This window comes from Aedes aegypti, chromosome 1, assembly GCF_002204515.2.
Source record: "Aedes aegypti strain LVP_AGWG chromosome 1, AaegL5.0 Primary Assembly, whole genome shotgun sequence".
NCBI classification, from domain to species: domain Eukaryota; kingdom Metazoa; phylum Arthropoda; class Insecta; order Diptera; family Culicidae; genus Aedes; species Aedes aegypti.
Window position 1 is genome coordinate 170,788,574 of NC_035107.1, and position 16,058 is coordinate 170,804,631.

General features: G+C 37.0%; 1 protein-coding gene across 1 annotated transcript in view; it reads left to right on the forward strand.

Annotated features, from left to right (window-relative positions):
- The window catches only part of LOC5567765 (neurotrimin), a 409,923-nt gene extending 394,432 nt beyond the window's left edge, over positions 1–15,491 (forward strand). Inside the window, exons 8-10 of the mRNA XM_001657614.2 lie at positions 14,440–14,620; positions 14,767–14,940; positions 15,021–15,491. Of these exons, the coding sequence (XP_001657664.2) occupies positions 14,440–14,620; positions 14,767–14,940; positions 15,021–15,215 (550 nt within the window). The 3' untranslated portion in view covers positions 15,216–15,491. The remainder of the gene's footprint in view (positions 1–14,439; positions 14,621–14,766; positions 14,941–15,020) is intronic.
- The last annotated feature ends 567 nt before the right edge of the window (positions 15,492–16,058 follow it).

Sequence of the window (16,058 nt, forward strand, 5' to 3'; positions counted from 1 at the left end):
GAAAAACCCAAAATGTTTATGTGTCAACCAATCGGACCAACTCCTGTGACAGAGAATATGTCAGACATTCGCGACTGACTTTTTCTACTTTGTTTACCTTGTTATGTCCCCTACAAAATGTTTAATTCGCAAATCAATTATGGACGTTTTCTACCCAAAATTCAACCAGTTTGTAAATATTATTGTTTTATTCTTTTTCAGTTTCGTTGGGCTGAAATTAAAGGTTCACATATCCAGGTATAGTTTCAGAAAATCGCCATTAAATTCTGATTTGGCCTATGTGGCAACCGATGACTTGCAAACCTTCATGGGACTTTAAAATTGACGATTATTTTTTAGTAACCAATTAAGTAGTATGAACCGTCCATATTTGGTTGAAAACGTTTTCACATGAACAATTCTCGCTGAAACCAGGCCGCCATCAGCACCCATCGTTAGAATTCCAATTTTATGTTATTGATCGCTAGTTTTCGATAAATTTTAAGGGTGGTCCTTTCGGTTTTCTCAAATTGGTGGACCCCTCGTTCGCCAGCTAGCTGAACACTTTTTTTTTTTTTTTTTTTTTTTTTTTATTTATTTATTTATTTAGGAGAAGGGAAAAGCCCGTTTGAGTAGAGCTATCATTTTAGCTCTCTCTCAAATGGGCGCAAAACCTTCTCATCTTTTCTCATCAACAGAATAATACAATCCAAATGATGAATTAAAACTAACATAAATTCTTAAATTAAGCTAACTCTACCTTAAATAAACCTACTATGTTCGAAAAATCTCACTAAAACTTCTCTTTACCGCTGAACGAGACAAATTAAAATCGAAAACATGGTAACATTTATTGAACAAACGAGACATATTGGCAATAGGTTCATTGTGTCCATAATTAGTACGTGAGGTTGGTAGACGAAGAAACTGATACGAACGTAGAGTACGACGGTGAATATCAATGTTCAATGAATTCAAGACACAAGGACAATCAATACGGGACTGTAACACATCAGCAATAAAACATGCTTTGGAGATGTTACGCCTGTTTTCCAATAAAGGAAGATCGATCAATGAACACCGATCTTCATATCTAGGAAGATTGAATGGGTCATTCCAGGGTAAATGACGGAGTGCAAAACGAATGAATTTGTGTTGAATCCTTTCAATTCTTTGAACGCTGTTGTTATAATAAGGAGCCCATACTACGACTGCGTATTCGAGGGTGGAACGCACTAACGAGCAGTATAACGTTTTTAGACAGTGAACATCTGTAAAACGTTTGGCCGCACGAAAGATGAACCCTAGACTCTTTGATGCTTTAGCTGTTATATAGCTTATGTGATCCTTAAAGTTGAGGTTACTATCAAGAATAACACCCAGATCTTTGATCGAAGTTACTCTATTTAAAGTCTCCCCAGCAATAGAGTAATCAAAGCAGATTAGAGAGCGCTTTCTTCCAAAAGAGATGGCCGAGCATTTAGAAGGGTTCAGAGACATGCGATTCAAGGTGCACCAATAAGTGAAGATATCCAGATCGTTTTGTAAGAAAACGGCATCTTGATGACACACTACTTCATAAAACAGCTTGAAATCATCTGCATAGGACAATTTGAAACATTTGAGTAGTGAATTGACGTCGTTTAGATAGAGCAGGAATAAGAAGGGTCCGATGTGGCTACCCTGCGGTACACCGGAAGTGACACGGAATGAAGAAGACGTAGTATCGCCTATCTTAACGGACATAGTTCGATCGAGTAAATAAGATTGAAGCCAGGCTAGGAGACTTCCGCATATTCCCAGACGATTCAGTTTAGCTATCATGATCTGGTGGTTGATTTTATCAAATGCGGCCGAGAAGTCGGTGTATATGGAATCAACCTGTTTGCGTGCTTCCATTGATTTTATAATAAAGGACGTGTAGGCTACAAGGTTAGTCGATGTCGAACGTTTTTCAATAAAACCGTGTTGGGTCTCCGAGACGAGTTTTAAGCAATTATGTTTGAGAAAGTCTAGAACAATTAACTCAAACAGTTTCGACGTAGCACACAAAGCAGCGATTCCGCGGTAGTTGACGACATCAGTCTTCTTACCTTTTTTATAAATCGGAAAAACAAATGATTTCTTCCAAGGAGTAGGGAAGCATCCGGAATTAACAGAGCGGTTGAAGATAACGGCCAATGGAAAGGCAAGCGAAGTGCAACATTTCTTTAGGATAACGGCCGGTATTCCATCAGGACCCGGGTTTGAGGAAGACTTCAGTTGTTTACAAGCAGTTTCAATGGTTGTGACCGTAATTTCAGGATGAGGACCGATAGTTGGATAAAAAGGAACATTTGAGGCGGCTTCGGCGACTTGCTGTGGACTCAGGTTCTCGTTTACGAAGACAGCAGAGAATTGTTGACGGAAAATATCACAAATGTCGGGTATAGTAGACACTTGTCTCTCACCTAGGTTCATGGTTGATGGAAGACCACTTTCTTTCCGTTGGTCATCGATGTAGGACCAAAACCCAAACCCGAAAAACCCATTTTTTGATAAATCTTGGGTATTTCTTCACGTGATATGTCTCATATTTCCCTTCGAACACATAGCAAACTAAGTGACATCGTATAGAGAAAGGATATAGCTTTCATCTGAAGTTGAAAATAATTGGCGGCCATTTTAAATTTGGCCGCCATATTGAATTTTGTTAGAAAAATCGATTTTTCACCATTAGCGCACCGCTAGTTTTGAGTTCTGAGATCACCATCAGAAAGCTGAGGAAAAATTGCGTAAGATAGGCTACAAAAAATAGGTGAGCAATGGTATTTACCCTATGCAATGAACGATTTTCCAAATCATATTCCACGATTTTGACGTATATGGCGAGTGCAATCAATGCAAACATAATTTTTTGTACAACAAAGATTCAAGTTTTCAATCGTTGGTGTTTTATTCGATTCAGATGAAAAATAGGAGTATTATTTTGAGTGAAAAAATCTGGCGGCCATCTTGGATTTTGACGCCATCTTGATTTTAAGTAGTATAATGAGTTTTCACCTTGTTAGCATACATGTTGAATTTCAATGTTACCGTTACATTAATTCTTCTTCTTGCTTTTCTGTTTCCTGAGGTTACGTTCCTACTGGAACAGAGCCAGTCACTCAGCTTGACTAGCTTTAAAAAAACATCAAATAGGATTTATTAACGCTTATATGCTACCTGAATGATTCTTATGCATATCTTCGAGTTGAAAATAGCATTATTTCTTTTATTTATTTGGTCTAAAACCATTGATAGAAATGAAATATCAGTTGAACAGCTGAGATAAGATAAGAAAGAAAGAATCTGATTGTGTTTTTTTTTTCAACGAAGGCCTCATAATTCAACATGATGAGCACTAAGATGTTAAAAAAGAAGTCAACTGCTAAATACCAAGATGGCGTCGAAATCCAAGATGGCCACCGGATTTTCCAACCTCAAAATTATACACCTGCGTTTCGGTATAACACTCACATTAGAATAACACCTGCTTCTCATCTTGCAATTTCGCTATTTTTTACATGTATGTTTGGCGGTAGTAAAACGATACTTTATGGCTCAGAAAATCAAGGATTTTTCTGCTCAAGAACTTAAGATTTCCATTTTAAAACAACGCATATGCTAAAAAAAAGTTTGTTTATTTCAATCAATGTTTTTGAACGGTTTTCCTTTATTTAATTTGTTTGATAATTATTCCTGAGTGTCGAAAAACTATACTGCTAGAAAAAATTGCATTATAAAAGTTAATTCCTGTTCAATGACCTGCATACAAAGCTGAGTATCAGGCTCGGTTCCCGTAGGGACGTAACGTTAGGAAATATAAAAACAATAAGAAGAAGAGTATACATAACCTTGTTTTCGTTGGTAGCCTCTAAATTCGACATGTTGAGTGCTAACAAGGTGAAAAAATTATTCTACTGCTTAAAACCAAGATGGCATCAAAATCCAAGATGGCCGCCAGATTTTATCACTCAAAATAATACTCGTATTCTTCACTCAACTCGGATAAAACACCAATGATTGAAAACTTGTTTCTTTGTTGAACAAAAAATAATATTTCTTCAGCTTTCTGATGGTGATCACAGAATTCAAAACGAGCGGTGCGCTAATGGTGAAAAACCAATTTTTCTTACAAAATTCAAGATGGCGGCCAAATTCAAAATGGCCGCCAAATTTGTTTTAACTTCAGATGAAAGGTGTATTTCTCTATACGATGCCACTAAGTTTGCTATGTATTCGAAAGGATATATTAGACATAACACGTGAAGAAATACCCAAGATTTATCAAAAAATGGGTTTTTCGCAAACTGTTCAGCTAGCTGGCGAACGAGGGGTCCACCAATTTGAGAAAATCGAACACGGTGTGCCAGAAACCGTTATTAACGCAAAAAAATGTCCAAGAATTTAGCACCTATCATTCGAAAGATATAGTATTCAAGCATCTTCTCTGTGAATTTGAAAATATTTTAACGAGGGAATCGAAAGTTATCGTGATTTGAAGGTTTTGAGCTGTTTTGGAAGGAATTTTTACATACCGTAAAACGGAGTAACTTTGATAAAGCGGTTAACTTTGATAGTGCGAGACCCCCAATATACTAAACGAAATAACGAAGTTTCTGTCAATTAGTTAAGGAAAACGAATGCAAAAGTATAGAGTATTAATATGTGACTTCATGTCAAAGCTATTTTCGTTGGAATCAAGAGCATTTGAGGATTTTTATGCAAATATTAAAAATTTACAAGATTTTAGCATTTTTGCAACGCTTACAAACAATCTGTTCTACGACCACTATTTGATAAAGTCATAATGAGTTCGTCACTTACGCATGATAGCCTAATTATAGTAGAACATGAATTCGGTCTCAAATCTCTTAGCGAAAACCATTTTTACAAACTGGGGCCATTTTTGTAATCTAAGTCAGAAATTTCCATATAGCGTTAAACGCCTAGAGGTATGCAACGCCCTATAAATGTTCCATAATTCGTTCAATCTTGTTCGATTCATACTCCATTATCAAAGTTACCCCAGAACAGAAAACCGACTTTCGATTATATGAAAAATTGTATATCCATTCAGAATAAATCTTTTGGCAATCTATCAAGTGCAATCGATAGCTAGGATGTCAGTACTTGTTTTAAAAATATAAATTGTAATTCTTTGAAACAGCATGCATAAATATTGAAGTTTTCTTCGAAAAAACTATCTAAGTTACCCCGTTTTACGGTAATTCACAATTTTCCCCACCAGTGCATCATTATCAATCTGTAAACTAGCCAAGTCACCATCAGCTTTGCATTAAGTATTCAAAACATATGATGTCTAAGTATCTTCTCTGAAAATTTGAGATAATTTCTTCGAGAAAATAAAAAATTACAATGATTTGTGTAGTTACCATTATTTCTATGAAGTTCAAATAAGAGCTTATATATAATGCTTTGCAATATTAAAGTCCATAATTTACAAATAAAAATGTTCAGTCCTATATACACTCAGTATTCAAAAGATATAGCAGTCAAGCATCTTCACAGCTAGTTTGATAGAACTTTATCAAAAGACGACATAACTGGAGTACTTTTTAGTTTTGGACCTATCTTTAAGATTTGTTTTTCAATCGTCTAAAACAGGCCTGCCCAACCTTTTTGGCTCTTTTTCGACATAAATTGATGGTACGTTCGCAAGAATAGACCGATATGAACAAAATTAGTTTCAAATGAAAGCTTGGTTGTAGACAGATACTAATCCATGCTAAAAATTGTAAATTTATATCAATCACTTGACTAGCGATGCAAGCAAAGGTAAAAATCAGTCTGGCCCGCGGGCCGGATCATTTTTTGGACTTAATTGCGTTGGTAGCAAAGAGGTTGATACAAATTTAAAATTTTCAGCATGGATTAGACAGATATACTACCAAGCTTTCATTTGAGACTAATTTTGTTCATATCGGTCTGTTCTTGCGAACGCACCATCAATTTATGTAGAAAATGATCCAAAAAGGTTGGGCAGGCCTGGTCTAAAATAATGTTCGCAGCACGCATTATATCATTGCGACACAAATAAACTTAACAGATTTGTATTGAACTTGTATCTTTCATTCAAGAAAGCCAGTGCTTCGTTACAGCATAAGCAAATGTCTTCATTTTTTTAATTTTTTTTTTTCATTTTCGGCGTTTTGCTGGGCAGTGATTTGTTATGGCCCAAATAAGCATATTGGTGAACCTGAACAATTTGAAAGTGGTTCCTTGTTGCTCAGTCGAGGATGGATTATCAACTGGTGAGATCGCTTTATGCAACTGTTCTTAATAGGCTAAATATGATTGTACAGAATTTATTTGGACACCGAAGGGGATAAGTTTATATATTTGATCAAATAATAGTTCGTATTCGGTTATTGTCGAAATAAACCTTGTTTCATGTTTTGAAATATTTAAATGCAACAGATCCCATATTCGGTTTAGTTTTACATAATAACACAAGATCCTTAAATTGTTAGATACTGTAAGTATCGACTTTTCCATTAGCTACTGATAGATTACGTTTCAGATTGGTGTTGCATGATTCGCATCATCAAATCTTTGAATGATTCGTCATCAAAGTCGTCATATTAAGTCAGTCAAGTTTTGTACATAAGAATGAATAACTTTTTATTTTATTTCATTTATTATTTTGTTGATTTTATTATGTTTGGAGAGAGGTGTAACCAGTGAATATGGTACGATGATCTCTAGGACTCTTGTTATTATGCGTTTTGTTTACCAAGATGAATCCTGTAGTATAACCCCTTTCCATTTTCCAAACTCCCAATGATTTCTTGTGGAAGTGCAGACGACTCCAACGCACAATGGTCCAGATAGCAAGTTTAGGCGGACATGAACTTTTCGACGTCATTTTGTGGTTTTAGAGTATAGGTTGCTTCCCAGAAGTGCCTCGAAATTAGTTGTACTACAATTCGTACGAAAGGGATTTTTTTTCTGCACTAGTCGCAATAGTGTCCTATACGCCAACTTTTTTATGTTAATAGATAGCAAGTTGGTATGTTCAGCAAAGTTGTAGCATATTTCAATACAAAAAGCTTTGTAGAACAAATTTTTTCTCTATCTCTTATACTTTCTGAGATAATTGACTGTATATCTATATAAATAAAAATGGAATGGTGTTTGTATGTCACGAAATGGCTTACGAACGGGTCAACGGATTTGAATGATTCTACCTCCGTTTTGTTCGTCAAGGGTTCCGACGTGTTTGTGTGTATAATAATCCCAGGATATTCACCGGGAAAGTTGGAAAAACGTGCGTGAACGGAACTGTCATTTTGTATGGGACGATTCGTAGTGGTTTTCAACAGCCTACTTGATGGCTAAACGAAGTTTGCCGGGACCACTAGTATATATATATATTTTTTTTTTTTTTTTTTAAATCTTTATTTGAGTGTATTTTAACGCACGAGGGCTAGTTCTACACTTGACTGTATATATGAAAAATATGAAGAAAATCATTTTTTCACTCATAAGTCATTTATTTACAAATTTTAGCTGCCTACTATGTTCTACAAAGTTTTTGGTACTGCTATATTCTACAACTTTGGTGAATATACCACAGTTGTATTTCTTCTCGTTTTCTTATCGTCTTCTTCTTCTTCTTCCTGACATAATGTTCCAAAGAAGATTTTAATTTAAAATCATGCCGTATTAAAAGTCATAAATGGTAATATGTTGCAAGAGTTGAGAGGCATTCAATTTATTTATCTTGAGTCTTTGATTTATGTATAGCAGTAATTATTACAGTAGTTAAAGTCGTATTAATAAGTCATAGTAACCATGTCAAAAAAATACAATTGCGATTGCTACTCACATCAGATTCAGTGATCTCACTGACAAATCGTCGAATCGCACAGAAGAATTCGAAATTGCACGAAGAAGCGCAAGAATTATTGAAAAAGTTTTAAAATTATGCTTTTTAACAAATATAGTACACTCTACAAAATCTAAACAGGTGTTGATTATTTCATGCTGAATCGCGGCGGCCATGACTTTGGTGTGTTTTATAAAAAAAGATAACTAATTAATGTGTTTTAATTGCAAATCACCCGTCATTGAAAATAGTCTTAAAAATATATATAAACATAATATATTCACCAAATTTCAAATACTCTTTAAGGGGTGTAGAGCCACGGTGTGACAGGTAGGTTCATTTTCAAGTGCATCTTTGCGAGTTATTTGGCCTGTAATACGGTATGATTTTAAATTAATATCTCCTGCAATAAAAAAACCAGAAGAAACACAACTGTGGTATATTCACCAAAGTTGTAGAATATAAAAGTACCAAAAACTTTGTAGAACATAGTAGGCTGCTAAAATTTGTAAATAAATGACTTATGAGTGAAAAAATGATTTTCTTCATATTTTTTATAAAAAGTCAATAATCTCAGAAAGTATAAGAGATAGAGAAAAAGTTTGTTCAACAAAGTTTTTTGTATTGAAATATGCTACAACTTTGCTGAATATACCAACTTGCTATCTATTAACATAAAAAAGTTGGCGTATAGGACACTATTGCGATTAGTGTAGAAAAAAAAATCCCTTTCGTACGAATTGTAGTACAACTAATTTCGAGACATTTTTGGGAAGCAACCTATACTCTAAAACCACAAAATGACGTCGAAAAGTTCATGTCCGCGTAAACTTGCTATCTGGACCACTGTGCAACGGCTTCCTCAGAGATGGTAACACGTAATACATTTATTCCATAACCCAAAATATTCAAAATTCGCTTTTTTTAAACTTCAATATACTCTTGTTATGTTGTCTTTTGATAAAGATTTCTCAAACTAATTTCGAAAATGCTAGTCAACTAGTGTGTAGTCAACTATATATTTACAACAATTGTAACTATATATTTACAAATCATTGTAACTTTAAATTTCCTCGAATAAATCATCTCAAATTTTCAGAGAAGATGCTTAGATATCATATGTTTTGAATGCTTAATGTAAAGCTGATGGTTACTTGGCTTGTTAACAAATTAATAATGATGCACGTGGGGAAAATTGTGAAGTATGTGAAAATCCCTTGCAAAACAGCTCAAAACCTTCAAATCACGATAACTTTCAATTCCCTCGTTAAAATATTTTCAAATTCACGGAGGAGATGCTTGAATACTATATCTTTCGAATGGTGGTTGCCAAATTCTTGGACATTTTTTTGCGTTAATAACGGTTTCTGGCACACCGTGCGAAAGGACCACCCTCAAGTTTTATCGAAAACTAGTGATCAATCACATAAAATTGGAATTCTAACAATGGGTGCCGATGGCGGCCTGGTTTCAGCGAGAATTGCTCATTCTTCTTCTTCTTTTCTGGCATTACGTCCCCACTGGGACAGAGCCTGCTTCTCAGCTTAGTGTTCTTATGAGCACTTCCACAGTTATTAACTGAGAGCTTACTGTGCCAATGACCATTTTTGCATGCGTATATCGTGTGGCAGGTACGAAGATACTCCTATGCCCTGGGAAGTCGAGAAAATTTCCAACCCGAAAAGATCCTCGACCGGTGGGATTCGAACCCACGACCCTCACCATACGAGAATTGCTCATATGGTCTTCGAAAAAAACCCCTTGAAAGACTTCTAAATCTTTAAGATATACCTTAAAACATTGGAATGTTTTTAAGGATTTTCAAATCCCCTACCACGAGGGATATTTTGCCTATACACAAATTTTGAAATTTCTGTGTGGATCGGGATCATTGGGCACTCCACCCCTCCTCTCATTAATGACCACGTGGCTTATGAACGAATCATATGGTATTGGGATGTTTTTTAGGCATCGAAATGACCAGCGGAAATCTGTGTTATGGAACGACTACCGAATATACCCGCACGGCCCCCCACTAGACCGTTAATATGAAAAAAAAAAAAATGTCCGAAACTGAGTACTTGGCTTGATTCCTGAGGCCATTTTTCACTTTTGAGCAAATAAAAAAATAACGCTGAATGGAATTATGAGAATACTTAATCTGAAGTTTTTACCTAAAAATTTCAACATAGTTCATAGTAAAAATACGCAATAGCATCGTAAAAACCTGCAAAAACACTCAAAAAAAATTGGGCACACTGTTCTCAAGCAGTATATAAATGTTACCATAGCTATAATTAGATAATATAACTATTTTAACTTGCGCAACTAGGGTTGTTTTGTCTATTATGGCTTAAACCAGCCGACGGTGTTTTGAAAAAACCTAAAGGTCGTAGACACAAAAGTCAATTTGGACAAATTGAGATGTAAAATTGTGAGAAATATTACAGTTAAACCTCCATGAGTCGATGTTCCATTACTCGATATCGACTCATGGAATCATATTAAAAATCAAATTTGATGGCTACTATGATTGTCCCCTCAAACGGGAGTGTTTGTTCCTTCGACCTTGTTGCTTGCTCCTGCGGGGGCGGGCGACGAGGGCAGGATCAAACATGTCGCGCGTCGTTCGCGTAACACGGTGGAATAGTATCGCGGATCGCGTTAGAAGTGTTTGATCCTTTGATCTTGTCGCTTGCTCCTGTGGGGCGAACGACATATACTTGTTCGGCGTTTGATGCTTTTATCGAGTAATATAACGAATCCGGTTAGGCGCAATCATTTCAAATTATATATTTATTGTTTACCAAAACGAATCCTTTACCCAAACCTTTCCCATATTCAAACTCCCAATGTCTACTTGTGGAAGTGGAGAGGACTCCTCGACTGGCTTTCTCTGCATTTAATAGTATTAGTTTCAAACCATTGGATGAGCAAGTTTCAGAATGCGGAAATGTGCGCAACCTAATGATTTTTAGTGTCAAAAAAGTGCAAAATTTTATATAATACCTTCAATAACTCGAAAAGTATGAGAGATAAAAATATGCTCTCTTTGAAAAAGTTATGCGTTTTTGCAAATAACAAATAATATTAGAACAATTAAAAATTGTACAAAATCATCCAAACAAGTTATGATAAACAGAGAAATTTTCAGGGGCGTTCCACGAAAAACTCCACAAATGTACATGAAAATCAAAAGATATGCATATGGTGTCTTCAGCAAAGTTGTTTCTTTTGATACTACCTTCAACTCTCCCGAAAGAAATTGGTTTTTAAATTCATAAATACAAAAAATAATATTTCTTTCTCACTTTTAGGTGGATTGATCACCAAATTGACGCTTTCATAAAATAGCGATTATTTCATGGAAAAACTTTCCCGAAGACACTATAGTGCAAAAATCATGTTTTCAAGGTCAAAACAATTTCGATCACGTTTTTTCAGCAACGGCTACAGTGTGCACTGGTACCATTTCAAATGCGCCGGAGTTGCCGTTGAAAGCAGAACGTATAGCTGTGCTTTTTATTCGGCATCGCCTGCAACGTGAGTATCGACAACAGCTAGTGCACGGGAAGCCAAATTGAGGCTCGACATGCAACGTCTAACGGAAGAACGAGAGCTGCTTGCGAAATGACTGGCAGAGAGGGGAAAATAGGAGAAAGATATGTAGGGAACGGCAATGAAACTGGAAAAGGAAAGGAGAGAAAAAGCCATTGCCGATCTAATGGTACTGGAGAAGGAGTTCATTGATAAGAAGTATCAGCTGCTGCAAGCTCGATTAGAAGAAGATGACGACGGAATAAGTACCAGAAGCGTTTCTAGAAGCCACAGCAACGTCCGTCATGGCGTAGACAAGGTTCAAGAATGGATGAATCAGCAACAAGGAGCGACAACCATGAGTTCCAATCTTGAGGGAACTGCCCCCACTGGGCTCACGTCATCCACCACCTAGGTTCAGCGCAAGCGGCAAACAGCGACCAGTGGCCATTGTTTTCAAAACTTCTTGTGCACTTTCAGCTTGATGTATAAGGACCTCATCTCTCTTGAGATGATGGCACATATCAGTTTGCCAGTGGAAACAATAACATCGTCTCTGGTGCAGCCAATACCGTTGCAGCAATCTACTCCAAGAAGTTCAGCAGCCAATATAATGGAGCCTGCCGTAGTGCTGCCACGAGCTTCGAGTGATGGTTCGTATGTGAACCCCTATCATGGTTTGTCTTTCCCAAACACCTCTTCACAGTCAGGCCTTGTATATCATTCTCTGGAAATCCTGCAGAGTGGCCAATGTTCTGCAGTAGTTTGGAGACATCGACACAAATGTGTGGATATACTGATGCAGAAAACTATTGATGCGTTTGCAGCGAAGTCTGAAGGGTGACGCCAGATGGGTCGTAAGCTGTTTTTTTTGCTTCATCCAGCGGGCGAGGTGATGAACACTTAGGACTGGCAGTAAGAAACCTTTGCTTTCATCTTGTAAGTACGAGGCGATAGATGCATCTTTCTAATCCAATACTACTGTAAGAACTTGTGAAAAAGCTTCCTGCAAATATCAAGTTGGATTGGGCACTCTACAAGCAGCATGTACTGGTTGCAGATCTACGAGCCATTGCAGATTACATAAACGTGTTGGTCACAGCGGCCAGTAGTGTCACAACGGTGAGGGATTCTAGCTGCCAGAAACATGAGCGTAAGAAGGAAAAAAAAACCTGTGTGAACCCTCACTTTTCCGATAGTAGACGATTAGAATGACGCAGTAAGGACGAATCAAGTCACTGCTTCCGCGAGCAAATTGGATCGTCCGTGTGTGGTCTGCAAAGCCAATGGTTACAAACCGAAGGACTGCGACTAGTTAAAGCAGAAACATCTTGCTCATCATTGGAAGATGGTGAGCGATGCTTGTATCCACATGGACATATGTAAAAGATGCTTGTATCCACATGGACGCTGGCCTAGCAAAGTCCTAATATGTGGCGTAAATGGCTGTCAGCAACGTCATCACTGCCTCCTTCATTCTGGAGAGCCACAGACGGAAAGGCATCGAGGGGTATCTGTCAATTTGGCGCGAGGGCTATCTCTCAATTCGATGCTATTAAAAGGACCAGATCTGCTCGTTTAATTCCTGGTAGTGATAAATAGATATCGTCAGGGAAAAGTGGCCATTAGTGGAGATATGGGGGAGATGTTCCACCAGGTATTGATCCGTCCCGAAGATCGCCAAGCACAGCGCTTCCATCCTTCGTTGCTAGCTCAAGTATTTGTGATGGATGTAGCTACATTTGGTGCATCCTGCTCGCCGTGCTCACTACAGTTTGTGAAAAACTTGAATGCTGACGAACAGGCAGACTTTCCAATGGAGGCTGGTGCAGTGAAGGACAACCACTACGTCGGCGACACATCGCGTTTTTATTTCCTTGCATGGCTCTATACAATCAAGCATAATAAATTCAATATTCTTGCATGGTTTTAAACAATCTTCTTCTTTCTGGCGTTACGTCCCAACTGGAGCAAAGCCTGCTTCTCAGCTTAGTGTTCTTATGAGCACTTCCACAGTTATTAACTTTCTATGCCAATTGACCATTTTTGCATGTGTATATCGTGTGGCAGGTACGAAGATACTCTATGCCCTGGGAAGTCGAGAAAATTTCCAACCCGAAAAGATCCTCGACCGGTGGGATTCGAACCCACGATCCTCAGCTTGGTCTTGCTGAATAGCTGCGCGTTTACCGCTACGGCTATCTGGGCCCCTAGGTTTTAAACAATGGCTTAGTATATTCTTAAGAAGTAAGTTTGACACATTTCCGATTTCAAATATTTGCGAAACCAAGCCAAATGTATTGAGGTGTCTTAAAGGGAGATGTTTTTCGAGATTTATAACGAAGTGAAATGTCAATAGAATCCACTGGATTTGAATTGTTTAATTTTCTATTTCCAGTCTAACTTGAAGCCATTAAGTTGTAGGATACTTCAAATAATAATAGGACATTTGGATCTATCTCTTTTAGATTTTAGGGATAACACATCTCCAGTATAACTAGCGGTTCTCAGGAAAAACGTCTCCAAAAAATTTAAATTAGCCTACCTCAGTAACAAGCAATCATTTCGAAATTTTTTAAAGTTTTATTTTGTGTTAACACATAGATGTATTCTAAAAGGTACATGGACATCGATTTTTCATTGTTTTCAATGCGAGACCATCTGTTCAATATTTTGCTGTTCGGATAATTTGCGGATACCCTGTACTATAAATGTTTGTAGACGCAAGTGAGTCCAGCATATGCAGTCATGTGTTTTTGGTTTGCGACTCAGGTCCCTGTTAGACACTAAAATAGTTTTGTAATGACCACCGTCCCACATGTATTGCGGAACAGTCTTAGTTTGTCGACACAGGTCTCATGGATCAATTCAATCAAGATCAATCCAAAATTACATTAAAAACATAGTAGGGTTCCTCCCTAGATATCTTTATCGACTCATCCAAGGATTCCTGCATAAACTCATGACTCATTCATAACACTAAGATAAAATGAATTTAGCAGAAATTGTACACAACTAACAAAAAAAACTATTGACATTTTTCTTTCCAGTTGTGTCGCGGACAATACACTTGGCCGATCCAAAAAATACATGGAAGTATCTGGTCGACCAGGACCCGCTGAGTTTGTATCACCACCATGGAGTCGATCACCGGACAGCTATAATCTGACCTGGAAGGTAGAAAGCTATCCACCCCTGTTGGAAGTGCGACTTTTGTATCGAAAACTGATGGTACGTAAAAATACATATCATATATTATTCATTTCTTAGTTTTAGAATATATAAGCATTATGAATGGGAATATTTTGGTTTTATTATACTGATGTGCATGTGATTTGCCTTAAACTATTAAAACTATTCTTAAATATCATTATCAGATGAATGAAACATTCCAACAACCAGGGCGATGGCACGACGTAATACTCACTCCATCTGCAAGGCCCATCACAGAGCCATTAACCCACGTCATGGCATTTACTCTCCGTGGACTTCAACCGAGTTCAGTTTATGAGGCAATTGTCCAAGCGAAAAATCGTTACGGCTGGAATGAGGTAAATGCACTAACTAGCTCGGATGGTCATTCAAAACATCTATTCATAAAAACATTTTCCGTGTGCTTGATTTTTACCAGGTCAGCGATATTTTCCAATTCTACACCCAACGAATATCGTCCGACGTTCACTCTGAGGAAATGCAAGTTGCTAGCTCAACTTCGCGAAGTAGTGCAACTTCACTGCAACGTCAGCAATCAAGCAGTTTGTACTTGATGTTCGCAATTATTTGTTGGCTTCTGGAAGTGCACTGCAGACTACAACGAAACCCATAGAGTTCAAGCAGTTAGGTATAAAATGACGGAGAAAGCCGATAGTAGGATAACCCACCCCTCACACAGAGACCGAAACCTAAACACGACGCGTTCTCTATGTACATTTCCATTCGAAGATTTCCTCGTACCTTTGAATCATTTTCTCTTATTAGTTATTAGAAATAAAAATAGATACACTCAAACAAAAGCTCAATTTCGTAGCTTTCTAACAACGATCCAAATGTGCAAGTTCAGAAATAATCAAAGATCAAAGATTGATTAACAAAAAAAAAAAAATGACAGTAAAAGACTAAACTTTATAATACTTATAAATCCAAACTGTGAAATTTAGCAGTTTAGAAGAAAATATGATTTATGTTTTTATTTTATTTTATGAACGAGAGAATAAACGGTAAATATTAATGTACAGTAAAATGGAACCCCTTTCAGTCCAAGTAAGTGTTCCTGAGATAAAACCAAATTGAAAAACTTTGCACCAATTTCAAATTAAACGCATACATCATAACCCTACTCATTCCTTTCACCAAAAATGTAAATGATGCATTCAAGTTCGCGAAACACGTTGCTCAGTTAATCGATGTTTAAGTCTAATTGGTCAAACAAGTTGCATTATTTTATATTTTCCGTCGAATGATGACGGACATGAGCACATTAGAAAGTGATGTTGAAATATGCCACTGGAGCATGTTGGACTGTCGGAAAATTTGCCAAAAATGTAAATATAAATGTGAGATACAATTTTCTTGCTTTACGTGACGCTTATTGTCAATTTTACACTATTGTTTGTTAAGATCAGTCTTGAGTCTTGTCTTAATCTTCAGATCGATATCAAGTATGTGAGGA